At 43.5% G+C, this 17,628-nt stretch overlaps 1 protein-coding gene across 1 annotated transcript in view; it reads left to right on the plus strand.

Annotated features, from left to right (window-relative positions):
- Positions 1-10,255: 10,255 nt before the first annotated feature.
- Positions 10,256-17,628, plus strand: part of ST8SIA1 (ST8 alpha-N-acetyl-neuraminide alpha-2,8-sialyltransferase 1) — an 80,877-nt gene continuing 73,504 nt past the window's right edge. Inside the window, exon 1 of the mRNA XM_058191621.1 lies at positions 10,256-10,906. Coding sequence (XP_058047604.1) covers positions 10,707-10,906 — 200 coding nt within the window. The 5' untranslated portion in view covers positions 10,256-10,706. The remainder of the gene's footprint in view (positions 10,907-17,628) is intronic.

Below are 17,628 nucleotides of genomic sequence, written 5' to 3' on the forward strand. Positions count from 1 at the left end.
GCAAAGTTGTTTGAAATAGCCACAAGGGAGCAACAGAGAACAAAACAAACTCAGGTCTCTCTTTGACCAGCAGCGTTGTTTTTCTTAATTACAATGATTTCAGAGCTCTACGCTGAAAACTCACCTCTTAACACTGCTTTGACACTGGAAAATCATGATTTAGCAGGCTGATATTTCATCTGGACTTGTCTTGCTTGACTGCAGTTTGTTTGGAAAACATGTAATTACAGGGCATTGCTTATGCACATTGTCTAAAGCAGGGTTGTCAAACCCGCATCATATCGGCGTCACATATCGGGACTTTTCTCCCCTTTGCTAAACTGGGCATGGGCGTGGCCAGCATGTGACGCATCCAGCCCACAGGATGTGAGTTTGACAGCCCTTGTCTAAAGTGATGAGAACCAGAATTGGAGAAAGGTTAGATCTCAACCTATAGATTTCTTCTACAAGGTTGTCCTATGGGCTGATCCCCTCCCTCCATCCTTGGCCCTCTCCTGCCCCAATCCCAATCCCAATCCCAATCCCAATCCCAAAGCAATCAATTTAGTTAACAGTAAATTGTCATAGCTTGTTAGTTACAAATATTTCCCGAAACTTACCAACTTTTTAGCCAGCCACATAGGACCTGCTTGTTAGACACACAACTTTAATTATTGGAGTTTTTGTAAGCAAAAGTAATGACCACTTGCTAATTGTCATGACACACACACACACCTTTAATGCCACAGTAATCTGGATAGAAGAATTAAGATCTGAGAATTCATTCACATTTTCCTGAACCATCTCTGTCTCACCTTGGCCAAGTTCAAATAATGTACTAAGTTAAATGGTTGAAAACCCTGCCTTGTAGCACACAAATCATAGCGTCCTAATTTCTCACGCAACACTAAACTACGCGCTAATGTACCGTGTTAGCCACATGATTACTTAACTTTACATATAAATAAAGCCATTGCATCTGCATCCATCTACCTTGTAGCCTTTCATATCTGCAGCTAAACTAGAAATAATGAAGCCATTCCAAAGCTGAAATATTCTGACCCCCACAAATACCTTATTTCCATTTCAAGGTTGAAATCACTTCCAATAACATCGGAGGAGTTTGTGATACCTCGGGAAAGGTCAGAATTGGATGTCTGGGGACAGAATATTTCAGTCACAATGTTCTGCCCAATTCTAATTTAAACTGCCACATTTGACCTAATGTTTTTACAATCGGGAAGAAGAGAGAAATATTTGGTTGGGCCAAACCATGCTCAGTTTCACATCCTACTTGTGCAAGTACCGAGCCCCTCTTATACCATAACTTCTGCAAATTAGTAGAACCTCAAGCCAGGTATAACATAGGTCTTTTAAAAATGTAATTTTTAAAAATATCAAGGAAATCATGTAGCCCATGAAATATGTGTCTCTAAATGTCCTTAATACGTAGATAGTTGTGAAACAGGATTGGATCAATTCCTGAAAAGTGAGATTGCCAATAGCTACTAGTTATAATAACTAACATTTTAAATACCAGCTGGTAGAAAGCAGTGCTGGGAAGAGATTATGCTATAAAAGAGAATATGTGTAGCTCAGGGTTGAGCTGTGGGGTTCTTGGTGGCCTCTAAGCTTGGTGGTTTTCTTGCAAGTGTTTCATTAGTAAATCAGATAAGATCATCAAAGCTAATGCCTGCAAGAAAACCACCCAGTTCAAACAGCACCAAGGATCTTTTCTTTAAGAGCTATGGTGGTTAGCCACAAAACTGACTTTCATACCAGAGAAAGACATTTCGTAAACAAGAAACCAATCAGAGAAGCTTTAAGGATGGGAGATGGGCTAGCCACACCACCCTTGACACAAGAGAGAAGAGACTCAAAAGTTCAAACCTTGAGAGTAACATATATAAAGATGAGATTTCTGGATCTTATTAGACAAGATACCTTTGCTTGCAAATTCTGGTCAACAAATTTACTGATCTAACTTGGGGAATAGGGGGCTGGGGGAAAAAATCTAATTGTTTTGCTATCATAGCAACTCCCCAGATTCTTTCTTCCCAGAAAGAAACTAATTACCTTGATATCATGCCGACGCATCAGGCATTTGATGGGCCTCTCATGAGGGAAAATGAGACAAACACGCAGTTTTTCTCAAGATGAGAGAGCATCGAACAAAATCCTAGCCTCTCTTTTTATTAGGAATCTTATCAGAAGGCATCCACATCAAAGGCAGGCTTGCATGCTTAGATCACATAGTAACAGAGGCACATTCTAAAACACCAAGAAAGTTGTATAGCAAAATTACAGTAACAAACATAAATTCATCTCGTACCATCCCAACCCTACATACTAATAAATCTCATATAATTGTGTGTAGGAGCAATTTCTTTTGAAGTTCTGTGAAGTGAGCCTTATCAGAGAAGGAATGTTCTGTGGCTATCTCAAAGGTGTTGATACATTTACAGGAAAACATCTTTGCAACCTTGGCATCAAACAGATTTCTGCTTACATGATGAAAATTAGCCAAACTTACCTATGCTGATATTTTTGCACATAAGCAATTTCTCAAAACTTGCTCATGCTTATATTTGCACGTAAGTATTTTTATAAACAATTTCATAAAGGGGTTCATATGGCATAATATCGCAACAATATCATAGCAACTTGGTCAGACTACGTGACACAGAATGATGAACTAGGTGGATTTCTGTGCCCTTTTTAATCTCCCAAGGCTGCCAAATCTGATCTTCAATGAAGCGGCACTGATGATGTTACCCAGTTGTGTAATGAAACATCTGCAAGAAAACCACCAAGCTCAGAGACCACCAAAGACCCCACGATTCTAAGCCTGACCTGCAGATATTCTGTCCTGTAACTACTGGACTTTTGCACACAAATGATTTTCAAGATGCAAAAATCAAGGGCTGGATTATGCCCAAGGAAGAAACGTGGAGAAACGTACGGGAATTTTGGGATAGGGGAAGTAGCAGGTTTTGTATCATAGACCAAAGATTACTAGGCATAGGACCCATGCATATGACACATGCATAATCAAAAAAGGAAGTGAGCGGCATTTTCCAGTAGCCATACTGGGGGTTCGGGATTGGGGGGGTTAGGCAAAATGGAAGATAATGACTTACGGTAAGTAGGATCACTCTGTGTGCAGTTAAACATCTCATTTAGGGGCAAGAAGCTAAGACTTCATGAAATTCATATTGAATGATTGCCAAATGCCTTTTCTTCTTATTTCAAAGCTGTTTGTCCCAGTTCCCTCCTCTAATATATGCATAAGTGGACCAAGAAAAAAAAAACTCACAAAACCTCAATTTTAGGGGGTGGGGAGGATCACATGTTTATCTGGAAACTCTGGGCATGCACCAATGAACCTGTACTTTATAGCCGAGGCTTTTATCCCTCCTTATTTTGGGGGACAAAATTGTTTCCTAGTTTCACAGCTTTATTTTTCCAAGAACTGGAATGGAGTCCACAGATTTCTAGACCGCATTACTCACAATTCAAAGCAGAGAAGAGAAGAGGGGAGAAAAAGATTAGGTTGGGTGGGATTCGTTGTCTAGTTTTGAAATAAACAAACACCAGCCAAAACTCCTACGAGAAAACAGTGGTAATTTTATTTACTACTTTGCAAAGAGGGTTACCACCACGCACACGAAGTTACAGTGGATACACCTTAAATCATCAATATGCTACACCCGGGCAGGAAAAAGCAACGGTACAAGTAGAGATTAGGGGAAACCTGGCTCCAAAACATTAACTGTGGGAGGGACCTTGAAGCAATGGTGAAATCCAATTTTTTTTTGGCTTGGTGGGCGTGGTGTAGCTTGGTGGGCATGGCAGGGGAAGGATAGTGCAAAATCTCCATTCCCACCCTACACCAGGGGAAGGATACTGCAAAATCCCCATTCCCTCCCTACTCCTGGGGGGAAGGATACTGCAAAATCTCCATTCCCATCCCACTCCAGGGAAAAGATATTGGAAAATCTCCATTCCCACCCCACTCTGGGACCAGCCAGAGGTGGTATTTGCCGGTTCTCCGAAGTGCTCAAAATTTCCACTACTGGTTCTTCAGAACCTGCTGGATTTCAGCCCTGCCTTTAAGTCTTAGTGGATAATCACTTAAATATGAGCCTGCAGTGTGCAACAGCAACCAAAAAGCTAATACATGGTTGCATAAACAGAGACATAGGATCAAAATTATGTGAAGTATTAGTATCACTTTATAAAGCCTTAGTAAGACCATACCTGGAATACTGCATCTAGTTTTGATCACATTAGAAAAAAGACGTTGAAACTTTGGAAAAAGTGCAAAGAAGTGCAACTAGGATGATTAAAGGCCTGTATGCTAAAACATACGAAGAATGGTTGCAGGATTTGGGTTTGGCTAATCTAGAGAAAAGAAGGACTAGGGATACCATAATAGCAGTATTCCAGTATTTAAGAGGCTACCACAAAGAGGAGGAGGTCAATTTATTTCCCAAAGCACCAGAGGGCAAGACAAGAAACAATGGATGGAAATTAACCAAGGAAAGAAGCAACCTGGAATTGAGGAGAAACTTCCTAACACTGAGGACAATTAAGCAGTGGAACACCTTTGCCTTCAGAAGTTGTGGCTGCTTCATCACTGGAGGGTTTTAAGAAGAGACTGGACAGTCACTTGTCTGAAATGGTATAGGATCTCGAGCAGGGGGCTGGACTAGAAGACCTCCAAGGTCCCTTCCAGCTCTATTCCGATTCTGATATTCCCTACTGCCGTTACAAATTTACCTCCCACCTTTTCCTCACTGGCTTAGCACTTATGCCGTCACAACCTATCCAAAGCGTCTAAAGTGAATACATTATCTCCGCCTCTGATTACATCTCCCATTACTCTAATGCAGGAGTATCAAACTCAAGGCCCATGGGCCGGATCTGGCCCACCGGGTGCCTAGATCTGGCCCATGGGGCCACCCTGGAAACAGTGACGGCCACACATAGCTGTCCCAAGCTCAGTTTTCGCTGGCAGAGCGCTCGGGTCACCACTGGCACCCCAACCGAGCTGGCCACGCCTACCCAGCCCCCACCCCAGCCCCCCAAGGTCAAACATAACCCTGATGCGGCCCTCAATGAAATCAAGTTTGACGCCCTTGCTTTAATTCTATCGCCCCTTATTTACAAATTATCTTTTATGGTCCTAGTTCCTAAAGGGTGTCTCTAAAGCAGGGGTCTGCAACCTTAAACACTCAAAGAGCCATTTGGACCCGTTTCCCACAGAAAAGAAAACACCGGGAGCCACAAAACCTGTGTGGGTGTGGCCAACTCGTTGTCACTCACTTCCACCAGTCACATGACCCCCCCCTAGCCACACCTACTCAGCCAGTCATTAGGGCAGAGAGCCAATTGTTAAAAAACACCAGGAACCACAAAATTCTTTTGACATATATCTCCCCTCCCTCCTTCCCTCCCTCTCTGTATCTCTCTATGTCTCTCTCTCTCTCTCCTCCTCTCTCTGTATCTCTCTGTCTTTGCCCTGGCCACTTCTCCATCCCCCGCCGTCGCCCTTCTCAGGCCAGGCAAGGAGTGACTGGGAGGGGAGGACAAGGGGCAGAGCCAGCCAGTGGTGGGCTCACCTGACAGGGAGCCACAGCAGAGGGCGGCATGCGGCTCCGGAGCCACAGATTGCTGACATCCACTCTAGAGTAACCATCGTATCAGCCTGAGTAGGTTCTAACTATTTTACTACCGGTTTTGTGGCCGTGGCTTATTTTGTGGGCGTGGCTTGATGGTCATGTGACAGTGAGTGTGGCTTGATGGTCATATGACTGGGTAGGCGAAGCCAACTCAATGTCTCTCATGTCAAGGGGTACCTCGCCTGGCCCCTCCCCTCCCAGCCATTCTTTGTCACACGCAGCCTCAACGTATCTATAGTTCTGCAAAAATGTTGTTCACCTTTTTTCAACTTTCTTATCTACATACTATAGGTCAGGGGTCTCCAAACTTGGCCACTTTAAGACTTATGGACTTCAACTCCCAGAATTCCTCAGCAAGTTTTGCTGTCTTAAAGTCTTAAAGTGGCCAAGGTTAGAGACCTCGGCTATAGGTGCACTTTCATGGACCACTGAAAGGAGGAAATGGCTCACATGCTTTGCCCAAGAGTGTGATAGGCAACAGGCTTTTAAGGGGCTGCTAGAAAGAAGGGGGGAGTATTTTCCAAAGCACCAGAAGGCAAAACAAGAAGCAATGGATGGAAACACAACAAAGAGAGAAGCAACCTAAAACTAAGGACAAACTTCCTGACAGTGTGAACCTATATAGGTTTCAGTCATAATTTCACATATAAAATAGCCATTCATGTAATACAACCTGCATATTGTTCAAAACAATCATTAGTATTATGGCTGATGTTTGACAGCAAGCCTAAAATCCCCATTCCCTCCCCACTCCAGGGGAAGGTTACTTCAAAATCCCCATTTCCTCCCCACCCCACTAATCTGTTCTGGGAAGGAATCAAACTCCCCCCTCTTCATTTCCCAAATAAAATATCCCAGATAATTAAGGAATAATCAAGCTGCTAGCAAGGAACCTGCCTGGAATTCCACATTCCTGCCAGCTGCATAAAAGAAACTTTATAAGCAGAAAACAGCTACCGGTGCTTACAGATAATATAAAGTGGAAGCCAGAAGTTCGGCTCCATTTACAAGCAGGCAGAAAACTCATTCAAGACAGGATACTTCACAATGGAACTCGCCCAAACCTTTTTAGAACCACAAAGCCCATGTTGCACAAACCCCAAAACTTCAAAAACATTGAACCATATAAGAATTCCTCCTCTTATTCAATTTGTTGTTCAGCTGACCCAGAAAGGAGCTTCTAGCTGCTCTGTCTATTTAAAATGACAGCGGTTCCCCCCCCCTTCTTCTTTGCCAAGCGATCTCCTGGCTGAGAAGCGAGCCCATCAGTTGGGAGGCTTCTTGGCTTCTCAATTTAAAGGGACGGTGTCTTGTTTTTTTTTTCCTCTTCTTTGACAAGTGAGTCTTGATTTTTTTCCTTCTAGCCGATCAGCTGGGAGTCGGGAGGCAGCAATAGATTGGGGACGGGGCCAGGCAGAATTTTTACTACCGGTTCTCCGAACTACTCAAAATGTTTACTACTGGTTCTTGCGAACTGGGGAGAACCGGTAGCAACCCACTACTGATTTGAACCAGTGGTGTGTTTCAAAATTGTTTACTACTGGTTCTGTGGGTGTGGCTTGGTGGGTGTGGCATGGCTTGGTGGGCGTGACAGGGGAAGGTTACTGCAAAATCTCCATTTCCTCCCAATCAGCTGGGACTTGGGAGGCAGAGAACAGATGGGGGCAGGGCCAGTCAGAATTTTTACTACCAGTTCTCCGAACTACTCAAAACTTCCACTACCGGTTCTCCAGAACTGGTTAGAACCTGCTGAAACCCACCTCTGGCATCAACAAATCCTAGTTAAGATCGGTTTCTAGCATAGCAGAAGCCTTCCTACATACAATTTTCAAGCTTCAGTCTTGCTCATGAGATTAGAAATATATATAATGTATTTTCTTTACAGTATGTATGTCTTCTTACCATTTCTGTAAAAACAATGAGCTCTGTTTCTCTACTGAAACTCTACTTTTTAGATATTTAGAGTTTCATATTTGAATCTTTCACAATACCGTGATTCTCTTGGTCTCATACACACATACAATACACAAGAGTCTCTTTCTCATCTAATTTTTTCCCCCCAAAGCAAATAACCCGAGACCTGGGTTTGCACAATCTGCTGTAGTGGACAGATAGCTGCCTCATGCTGGCAACGGAGATGATTGTCATTGTGCCATCGGTTTCTTTAATTTGCAGATAAGGTTTTTTTTTTCCCTCACCGGCACAACTGCACCCGTAAGTGGCGCTGCAGTCGTTCCAGACAGAATGACCCAAGTTTGATAAATGCATATGCAATAAATCCTTTCCAGACATGAACCATTTTCATCCGGCAGAGCCTACTAGATGAATTCAGCTGTTGGGTTTGTAGAACTGGATTTAGGGCAGTGTTTCTCAACCTCGGTAGGTTTAAGACAGGTTAGATGTCATCAGCCAGAATTCCCCAGCCAGCATGCTTTGCTATTTGTGGGCTTCACACACACACACACACACACACACACACACACCTGAGTCCCCCAGCCAGTATGCTTTAAGACAGTGGTCTCCAACCTTGGCAATTTTAAGCCTGGAGGACTTCAACTCCCAGAATGCCCCAGCCAGTATGTTTTAGTTAGCATATGTGGGCTTCAGCTCCCAGAATGCCCCAGCTAGTAAGCTTTAAGATGATGAGCTTCAGCTCCCAGAATCCCCCCAGCTAGTATGTTTTAGTTAGTGAAGGGTTTCCTGCAACACATATACTGATGTCTTTGTATACCTGCATTTCCTTTCTCATGAAGAACATACTTACTGCTGTAAAAGTACATCCTTCATTAACCTGCATTAAGATCTAAAAACTTCTATAAAATGCCACTCTGTTTCCCACAAGAAATTGCCAGGTATCTCAACTAGCAGAAGCAATCTACACACCTTTGTAGTGATCACCTTTGTAGTGCTAATAGGAGACCAAGTGGCTATTTAGAAAGACAAAAAGAAGGAAAAGATAACACTACAGAGGAATGCAAATTTAGACTTAGATTATATCACTGACCTTTACTATGGGATACACAAACCAGATTCCAGGATATGCAGATGCCAGTTGATGGTTTATGACATCCCTAAAGATACTTCAAGGACCTCTTTTTCGGTATAAGAGGACATTGCTTTCTCTCATGACTTTTGTAGTTCCTTCCTTGCATGTATGCACCATCTATATGTTTGGAACGACTAACCATTTTGAGCCTGATCAGGATTAAAATGCTATTTTGCTCAAGCCTCTGTTTAAGTCTCTTGATAGAATAGAATAGAATAGAATAGAATTTTATTGGCCAAGTGTGATTGGATACACAAGGAATTTGTCTTGGTGTATATGCTCTCAATGTACATAAAAGAAAAGATACGTTCATCAAGGTACAACATTTCCAACACAGTTGATGGTCAATATATCAATATAGATCATAAGGATTGCCAGCAACAAGTTATAGTCATACAGTCATAAGTGGAAAGAGATTGGTGATGGGCAGTTATGAGCTTAGACATATTAATAAATGAACCTTACATTAGTATATGTGGGCTTCAGCTCCCAGAATCCCCCAGCCAGTATGTTAGTTGGGTTGGCTTTGACTCCCAGAATTCCCCAACCACCAAAGTTGAGAAATTACCAGTTTATGATTTTAACATGTTGTGCGAACCACGTCGCTTCAGTACCTGATTAGCGAGCACAACATATTTCCCACCACCGCTCATTTTTACAAGCCAGGGGTGGTCTACATCACAGACCATGCTTCCTAAATCTTCCCCAGCTCCAGCGGTTTTCCACACCACCACCACCACCACCGGCTCCAAGGCATCTATTGTGCAGGAAATTGCACCTCTCAAGGGAGCCCAACCCAGCCTGGGAAGCGACGGGGGGGGGGGGGGAGGGGAACCCGGGAAAAGGGGAGGCGGTTTCCTTTGTGAGGGGGAAAAAAAAAAGGGAGCTGCGGCCCCTTTCCCCTTAATCCTCCCCCCTCAGTCTGTCCCTATCTCGGTTTTATTTCCTCGGTCCTCAATCCTCACCCACCACCCTTCTCCCTTCCCAAGCCCAGCCCGCCTTCCTCCTTCCTTGAGGAGAAAACGGGGCGCTTTTGGGGGCACGGCGGGCGGGCGGGCGAGCGCGCGCGCGCTTGCGTTTCTCGCCGGGAGGAGGGGGGGAGGGGAGAAACCCTCCCTGCCCCTCCTTTCTTTCCCCCCCCCCGGCTCCCTTCAATTGGGCCTTTCATCCCCGCCCCCCACCCTTTGGGCTCTCCTTTTGTCCTCGCGACAGGAAGTCCGCGAAGTGGGAGGCGGGGGGGGTGTGGGGTGGATGCAGGAGACCCGGGGTGTGTGTGTGCGTGGGGGGGGGGGGGAAGCCAGCCAGACAACCCGCCAGCCTGGGCGAGCGCGAGGGCAGCGGGAGGAGGAGGAGGAGGAGACTGAGGTGAGGGCAAGCCGAGCATCCCCAAACGCTCGGCGCGCGCGCCGCCGCCGCCGCCACACCTCTCGTCCCCCCCCCCGTCCTCCTCCTCCTCCTCCTTCTCCTCAACCCCCTCTGACGCCCGCCGCTTTTTCTCCCCGGCTCGCCCTCCCCGCGCTTCATTTCCTCGCCAGCCGGGCTCAAGGATGCGCAGCCGAGGGGAGCCGCCGCCGTCCCTCTAAGCGAGGGGTGGGTGGGTGGGGGAGGCCCCGCGCGGCCACAAGAGACCGGCGGGGAAGCTCCGGCGCTTCGCCCGCCTTCCCTCGCTTGGTTTTTTTTTTTTTTTTAAAGAAATCGAAAGCCAGCCAGGCGCCCGGCCGGTTCTTGCATCCTTCTCCTCCTCGGAGCCGTCGCCAGCGGCAACAGCAGCAACAGCACCAGCAGCATCCTCCTTCAAAGCGTATCGCCGCGCGGCCCGGGGTGAGGTCCGCGGCCGGCGGCAGCGCGGGGCCGTCCCTGCATGGGGGGTCTGGGGTCGCCCGCCTTCCTTCCCGCCGGCCCCTGGAAGCGAAGGAGGCGGCGGCGCCGGCGGCGTCTCCTTCCCTCAGCTACCCCGGGACTGACGGCGAGGTCGGCGGGGGCCGCGAGCGGAGAGGATGGCGGCGAGGCTGGCGCTCTGCAAAGGCCCGCGCACGCGGCTGCCGGTGGGCGCCAGCGCTCTGGGTTTCCTGGTCCTTTACTGGCTTTACATCTTCCCGGTTTACCGGCTGCCGGACGAGAAGGAGATCGTGCCCGAGGTGCTCCGGCAGCAAAGCAGAGTTTGGCGGAGGAACCTCAGCGCCGTGGCCGAATTCAGGTGAGCTGCGCCTCGCCTCCAGCTGGGAAGCCTCGCCTCGCAGCGCCGCGGTTGGGCAGCCGGGAGACGAGCCGGCATCGTCGATTTGACCAAGTTGGGCTGGGTGGGAGGGTGGGTTACTAGTCCTCAAGACAGCGCACGCCCCCCCCCACCCACCCACCAGGCCGGTGTGCGGTACGGCGCGCTCGCTCGCTCGGAGCTAAACAAAGAGCTCCGAGTTGCGCAGTGAATCTTGAATGGCAACGCCGCTTTTTTGGATGCTTTTGAAAACGCGCGTCTCTTTGTCGTGAGAACGAAGGGCGCCCGTTTTAGGAACATCTAGCGCGCGCCCCCCCTCTTTAAAAACCTCTCTCATCCCCTTTGGAAAGGAGGAGGGTTTTTCAAAGTTGTGTCCTTGCCGATGAAATGCAAAGGAAGGAGGAAGGTCCCTTTAGCCTTAACCAACACAGCTAAAGGTCTTTTCTTCATGACTACCTTTTTTTTAAAGGTCTGGGAAAAATAATTCTCTGTTTCAAAGGTCAAGCGTTTTGCTCTACCGTGGTTTTAATGTCACTTTTTAAATGATTGGGCTGTTCAGGGCAATGCGACTGGGCTGATTGAATGCAATGTTGCATAAACCTTCGAAGCGGGTCACACCCATCCCACTATAGAATAGAATAGAATTTTTATTGGCCAAGTGTGATTGGACACACAAGGAATTTGTCTTGGTGCATATGCTCTCAGTGTACATAAAAGAAAAGATACGTTCATCAAGGTTTACAACATAATTGATGGTCAATATATCAATATAAATCATAAGGATTGCCAGCAACAAAGTTACAGTCATACAGTCATAAGTGGAAAGAGATTGGTGATGGGAACGATGAGAAGATTAATAGTAGTGCAGATTTAGTAAATAGTTTGACATTGTTGAGGGAATTATTTGTTTAGCAGGGTGATGGCTATAACATTGATAAAGGTGGTGTATTTGAACAGGAGGGAGTTCCCGTAAATTGAATAATAGAATAGAATTTTATTGGCCAAGTGTGACTGGATACAAAAGGAATTTGTTTTGGTGCATATGCTCTCAGTGTACATAAAAGAAAAAAAAATACCTATATTCAAAGTAGATATCAGACTAAGAGTTATCAGACTGCTTTTGAATGATTATGATGTATTATTCTTGATTGTTTTCGGGGGAAGTTAGGAGCTGATGAGAATTGTAGGAGTATAATTAAGTTGGGATGAAAATTTTTTAGTATATGTTTGTTTTATTTTTAACTATACCTTGTGCTCGTTCTGGGAAGTGGGGGTGTGTGTGAAGGGAGGGGGGAGGGGAGGTGGGGGGAAAGGGGGAAAAATTTTCTGTAAAACTTTTTGAAAAAAAGAAAAGAAAAAAATACCTTCATCAAAGGTACAACATTTACAACACAAATGATGGTCATAGGTTGCAATTTAACCCTTAATGATAGCAACAAAAAGTTACAGTCATACAATCATAAGTGGAAAGAGATTGGTGATGGGAACGATGAGAAGATTAATAATAGTGTAGATTTATTTATTTATTTATTTTTATTTATTTATCATATTTATATACCGCCCTATCTCCCTACGGACTCAGGGCGGTTTACAGGCAGTTAAAACACATATAAATACAGATTAAAACGACAATTAAAAAACTTATTCTAAAGCCCAAATCATTAAAACAGTATAAATAATAAAAAAACCCTTAAAACCAATTACTTTAAAAACCTAATCCTAATAAACACCTAATATTTAGTAAATAGTTTGACATTGTTGAGGGAATTATTTGTTTAGCAGAGTGATGGCCTTCGGGAAAAATCTGTTCTTGTGTCTAGTTGTTCTGGTGTGCAGTGCTCTATAGCATTGTTTTGATTGGTAGGAGTTGAAACAGTTTACGTCCAGGATGTGAGGGATCTGTAAATATTTTCACAGCCCTCTTCTTGATTCGTGCAGTATACAGGTTCTCCATGGAAGGCAATTTGGTAGCAATTATTTTTTCTACAGTTCTAATTATCCTCTGAAGTCTGTGTCTTTCTTGTTGGGTTGCAGAACCAAACCAGACAGTTATAGAGGTGCAAATGAAATGAAGGCAAAAACCCTGATGATTTGAAGGCATGGAATGGGGACCAGCAGGTTTAAACCCCATTAATGCAAAGATGGGGTTACCTTAAAGAGATTCATCTAAAGGTGTTTTTTTTTTTTTCAAAAGGCAACTGGACTTTCTTTGTTTTTCCTTGAAAATGTTGAAGAAGCTTCTTGGATGAGAAGCGAAACATCTTCAAAGAAAATCAAGAAAAGTCCAGTTGCCTCTTGAAAAAGTTCCTTTGGCACAACCATGACCTGGACGACCTGAGAATCTCCATAGATATTTAGCTAAGCTTCTTCAGTTTTTCTGAAAAAGCCTCTTAGATGAGAAGTGAAATGTCTTCAAGGAAAAACAAAGAAAGTCCTGTTGCCCTTTGAAAAACAAAACACGTTTGGGATAACCCTGACCTGGATGACTGAAAAATCTCCAGAAACATTTAACAAAATTCAAGTGTTCTGCAAGATTCTTATACAAGATTGCAGGAAGTTCCTGCTTTGACTTTAACATGTTATGCTTCCCTTATCCCTTAGAGAATCTTTGTAGCTCAAGTTCTTATCCCTTAGAGAATCTTTGTAGCTCAGGATTGAACTGTGGAGATGTTGATGCTCTTTGAACTTGGTTGTTTGCTTTACAGTTTCATTAGGTCGGCAAGCAAACAACAAAGAGAATAGAATACAATAGAATTGAATAGAATAGAATTCTTTATTGGGCAAGTGTGATTGGTCACACAAGGAATTTGTCTTTGGTGCATACGCTCTCAGGGTACATAAAAGAAAAGATACCTTCATCAAGAATCAAAGTACAACATTAAATGATAGTCGTAGGGTACAAATAAGCAATCAGGAAACAATAAATCATAAGGATACAAGTTACAGTCATACAGTCCTAAATGGAAGGAGATGGGAGATGGGAACGATGAGAAGATTAATAGCACCAAGAACTCCACAAATAATTTTTTCCCTGCGTTCTTTCCATGCTAGGAACAATCCTGAACATTTAGGATTGAGTCCATGTTGAATAGAAAGACCTGGAAATCTAGACCGGTAGTCCTTTCTGTTCAAATGTTGAGACAAATATTTAACTTAGATTATTGAATCGACCCTTTTCTGAAGACAATATATTGAATCCTAAATTAAGCAAACAGACTGAGTGCTAACAGCGTGCTAATTCCCATCCGTCCCCTCCTTTTTTTGTTGTTGAAAAAAATCCACTCTAAAATTTCTTATGCATTGTGTAGTTTCTTACACACTGCTCGCAAATTCCTGTCGACTAGCTCCTGTCCGATTTAGACTATCCTGTGAATGCAGCTATAAGATCTTTAATTGACTTAATTTAAGCTTCAACCCTAATGATGTTGTGTTTAGGGTTAAAAAGAGTTCAGCCAAATACTGATTAAAGTCACTGCGTTTCACTTTCACTGCTGTTAATTTGTAGAGCATAATCTGTGCTTAGACTCGTGGGAACGTAGTTGTAAAATAATTATATAACACGCAACTGCTATCACGTCTGCATCTGTCTCTGGATGTTGGTCCACATATTTGCTTTTGAATTCAGCTTTTGGTTTTCATGTATTCCACATAGAGTACAGATGATGTATTTGGGGACAGTTATCTCTCTATGTAGCTTATACAGATGGTCCTCGACTTATAACCACAGTGGAGCGCCCAACATTTCTCCTGTTAAGTGAATTTTGCCCCATTATGACCTTTCTTGCCAAAGTTGTTAAGTGAATCGCTGCAGTTGTTAAGTTAGTACAGGTAGTCCTCAACTTATGACCACAATTGAGCCCAAAATTTATGTTGCTAAGTGAGAAATTTGTTAAGTGAGTTTTGCCCCGTTTTGCGACTTCTCCCTCCACATTTGTTAAGTGAATCACCGCTGTTCTTAAATTAGTTACATGGTTGTTAAATGAATCTGGTTTCCCCATTGACTTCGCTTGTCAGAAGGTCGCAAAAGGGGAATCATATGATTCCAGGATACTGCAACTGTCATAAATTTTGAGTCGATTGCCAAACATCTAAATGTAAATCACATAACCATGGGAATGCTGCAACAGTCATAAGTGTGAAAATTGGTCTTAGGTCACTTTTTTCAGTGCCCTTGTAACTTTGAACCGTCACCGTGGTGGCTCAAGGCTATAAGAAGCCTGTTATTAAAACCAGCTGCCTGCAATTACTGCAGGTTCAAGCCCCACCAGGTCCAAGGTTGACTCAGCCTTCCATCCTTTATAAGGTAGGTAAAATGAAGACCCAGATTGTTGGGGGGGCAATAAGTTGACTTTGTAAATATACAAATAGAATGAGACTATTGCCTTACACACTGTAAGCTGCCCTGAGTCTTCGGAGAAGGGCGGGATATAAATGTAAAAAAAATAATGAACTGTTGTAAGTTGAGGACTTCCTGTAACACGGTTGTTAAGTGGATCTGGTTTTCCCATTGACTTTGCTTGACAGAAAGTCACAAAAGATGATCATGTGACCTGGGACACTACAACTTTTCATAAATATAAACCAGTTGTCAGGCATCTGAATTTTGATCACGGTGAGCTGCAACCATTGCACTTGTGAAAAACAGTCATGTCATTTTTTTCAATGCTGTTGTAACTTCGAACGGTTGCTAAATGAACTGCTGTAAGCCAAGGACTACCTGTACCATGCTAGTTGTTGTATGCATCGCAGCATTCCATACCCTGGGATACCCTGTTTCCCCCCAAAGTAAGAAATCCTCTGATAATAAACCCAATCGGGCTTTTGAGCACATGGCAATAAGGCCAAGCGCTTATTTCAAGGTTGAAAAAAATATAAGACAGGGTCTTATTTTCGGGGAAACACGGTAATACTTTTCATTGTAAACTTTTTATTTAGGAAATATTTCTTGGATTGCACTGTAGTAGACACATTTGTAGGAAGGTGCAGGCCAGACGTCACAATAAGTATGCATTTGTGAAAAATGGGTAGATTTAAGCTCATTCAATGAATTTTGCAGCCTTACCTTTTAATAATGGTTCCCACATTGTTTTTCATTGAAGAAAATAAATTTTGAAAGTGGACTTAGGCTGAATGCTTAGAAACTAGAAATATGGAACTGATGTAGGAGACTGGCAGATGGAGAGTGAGGGTGGGGTCAAATGAGCCATCAGTTTGGAATTGCTACACACCCAGAAGAGATCTAAGTCCAGCTCCCTGTGAAATCTGTTGACTCTTACCCAGCGCCATTTTGCCTTGACCATTAGTAGAGCAGATTCTTGTAGCATGAAATAAACACTTAGTACTTTTGAATTCTATTCCATCTCCTGGTTTCTTGCGCCTGACACCTGGTCCCAAAAACAAATGTGCAAATTCCCCCAAAAGGAATTTCCAAGAAAAAAAATCTGGCCCAGTTTTGTTATGTTTGGAATCCTACATAATGGAAGATTCTGATTCAAGATTTTTACATAGATGAAAGATAAACATGGAAATATATAATGATGAAAAGTTAGAAAGAAGAAAAAAGCAAGCAAAAAGCAATATAATAAAAAGAAAAAAAATGCAATTATTTCCAATCTTCTTTGCAGCAGTTACTAATTATCTCTCCTCCCTCTCTCAGATTACTTTACAGAGATTCCTTTTATCCCACATTCATTCTTTTGTTGGATCAGCAAATCCAGAACCCATTTCAATTATTTTTCTATTTTCAGCAAAAAGGTCCATAAAAGCCCATTAGCCATTTCTACTAATGTTGCCATTTTTATAATCCATTGCCATATGTACCATCCACAGTCCTCCATTGTCGGTATTTCATTATTTCTCCACTGTTATGCATATAATAATGCTGGAGTTACCATATATAAAATCAGCCTTCCATAAGACTTTTCCAATTGGCTACCTGTATCACCCAATAAAAAACAATTCCTATTTCATCCTAATCTTTAAAGAAATCATGCATATTTCTAGCCATTGGACTTTCCAAATGGAATTGTCGAGTGGAAATAATGTAAAGATCATGGAATTGACATTCTCATCCAGAAGGAAAAAAATAATCCTCTTGAAAGCTTAAAAGGGAAAATAGCTTTAAGGGAACACAGTTAAGAAAATGTCTCAAATTAGCCTTCCGTTTCTTAAGTCAGAAGCCTCAATTGAGCATGGCACTGAAAGTTCACAATGAGACGTTTGATACTTACCTTAAATAAGTCCCGTTTACAGAATGGATTGTGTGAAGTCATTTTGACCATCTGTTGCAATAATAGCTTGGAAGGATTTACAGGTAGCGCGCGTGTGGGTGTGTGATGGCTCAGTAGTTAAAGATGTTGAGCTTGTCAGCTGGAAAGTCAACAGCCCAGGTTGAAGTCCAGTGTGCCACAGGATGTGATGAGTTCCCGTTCTTGCCTCAGCTCCTGCTCACACAGCAGTTCGAAAGCATGCACATGCAAGTAAATAGGTACCACTTTGGTGCGAAGATGACAGTGTTTTACGTGCCTCGGCATACAGTCATAACTGGCCACATGACCACGGAAATGTCTTCAGACAATGCTCCCTTGGCTAAGAAATGGAGATGAGCACTAGAGTCGGACACAGCTGGACAGGGGAAACCTTTACCTTTATGTTCAGATAGCCCTACTTCCAGTTCCTGGCCAAAAAAAACCCCACCCCAAAGC

Source organism: Ahaetulla prasina, chromosome 7 (genome assembly GCF_028640845.1).
Source record: "Ahaetulla prasina isolate Xishuangbanna chromosome 7, ASM2864084v1, whole genome shotgun sequence".
Taxonomy (NCBI): Eukaryota; Metazoa; Chordata; class Lepidosauria; order Squamata; family Colubridae; genus Ahaetulla; species Ahaetulla prasina.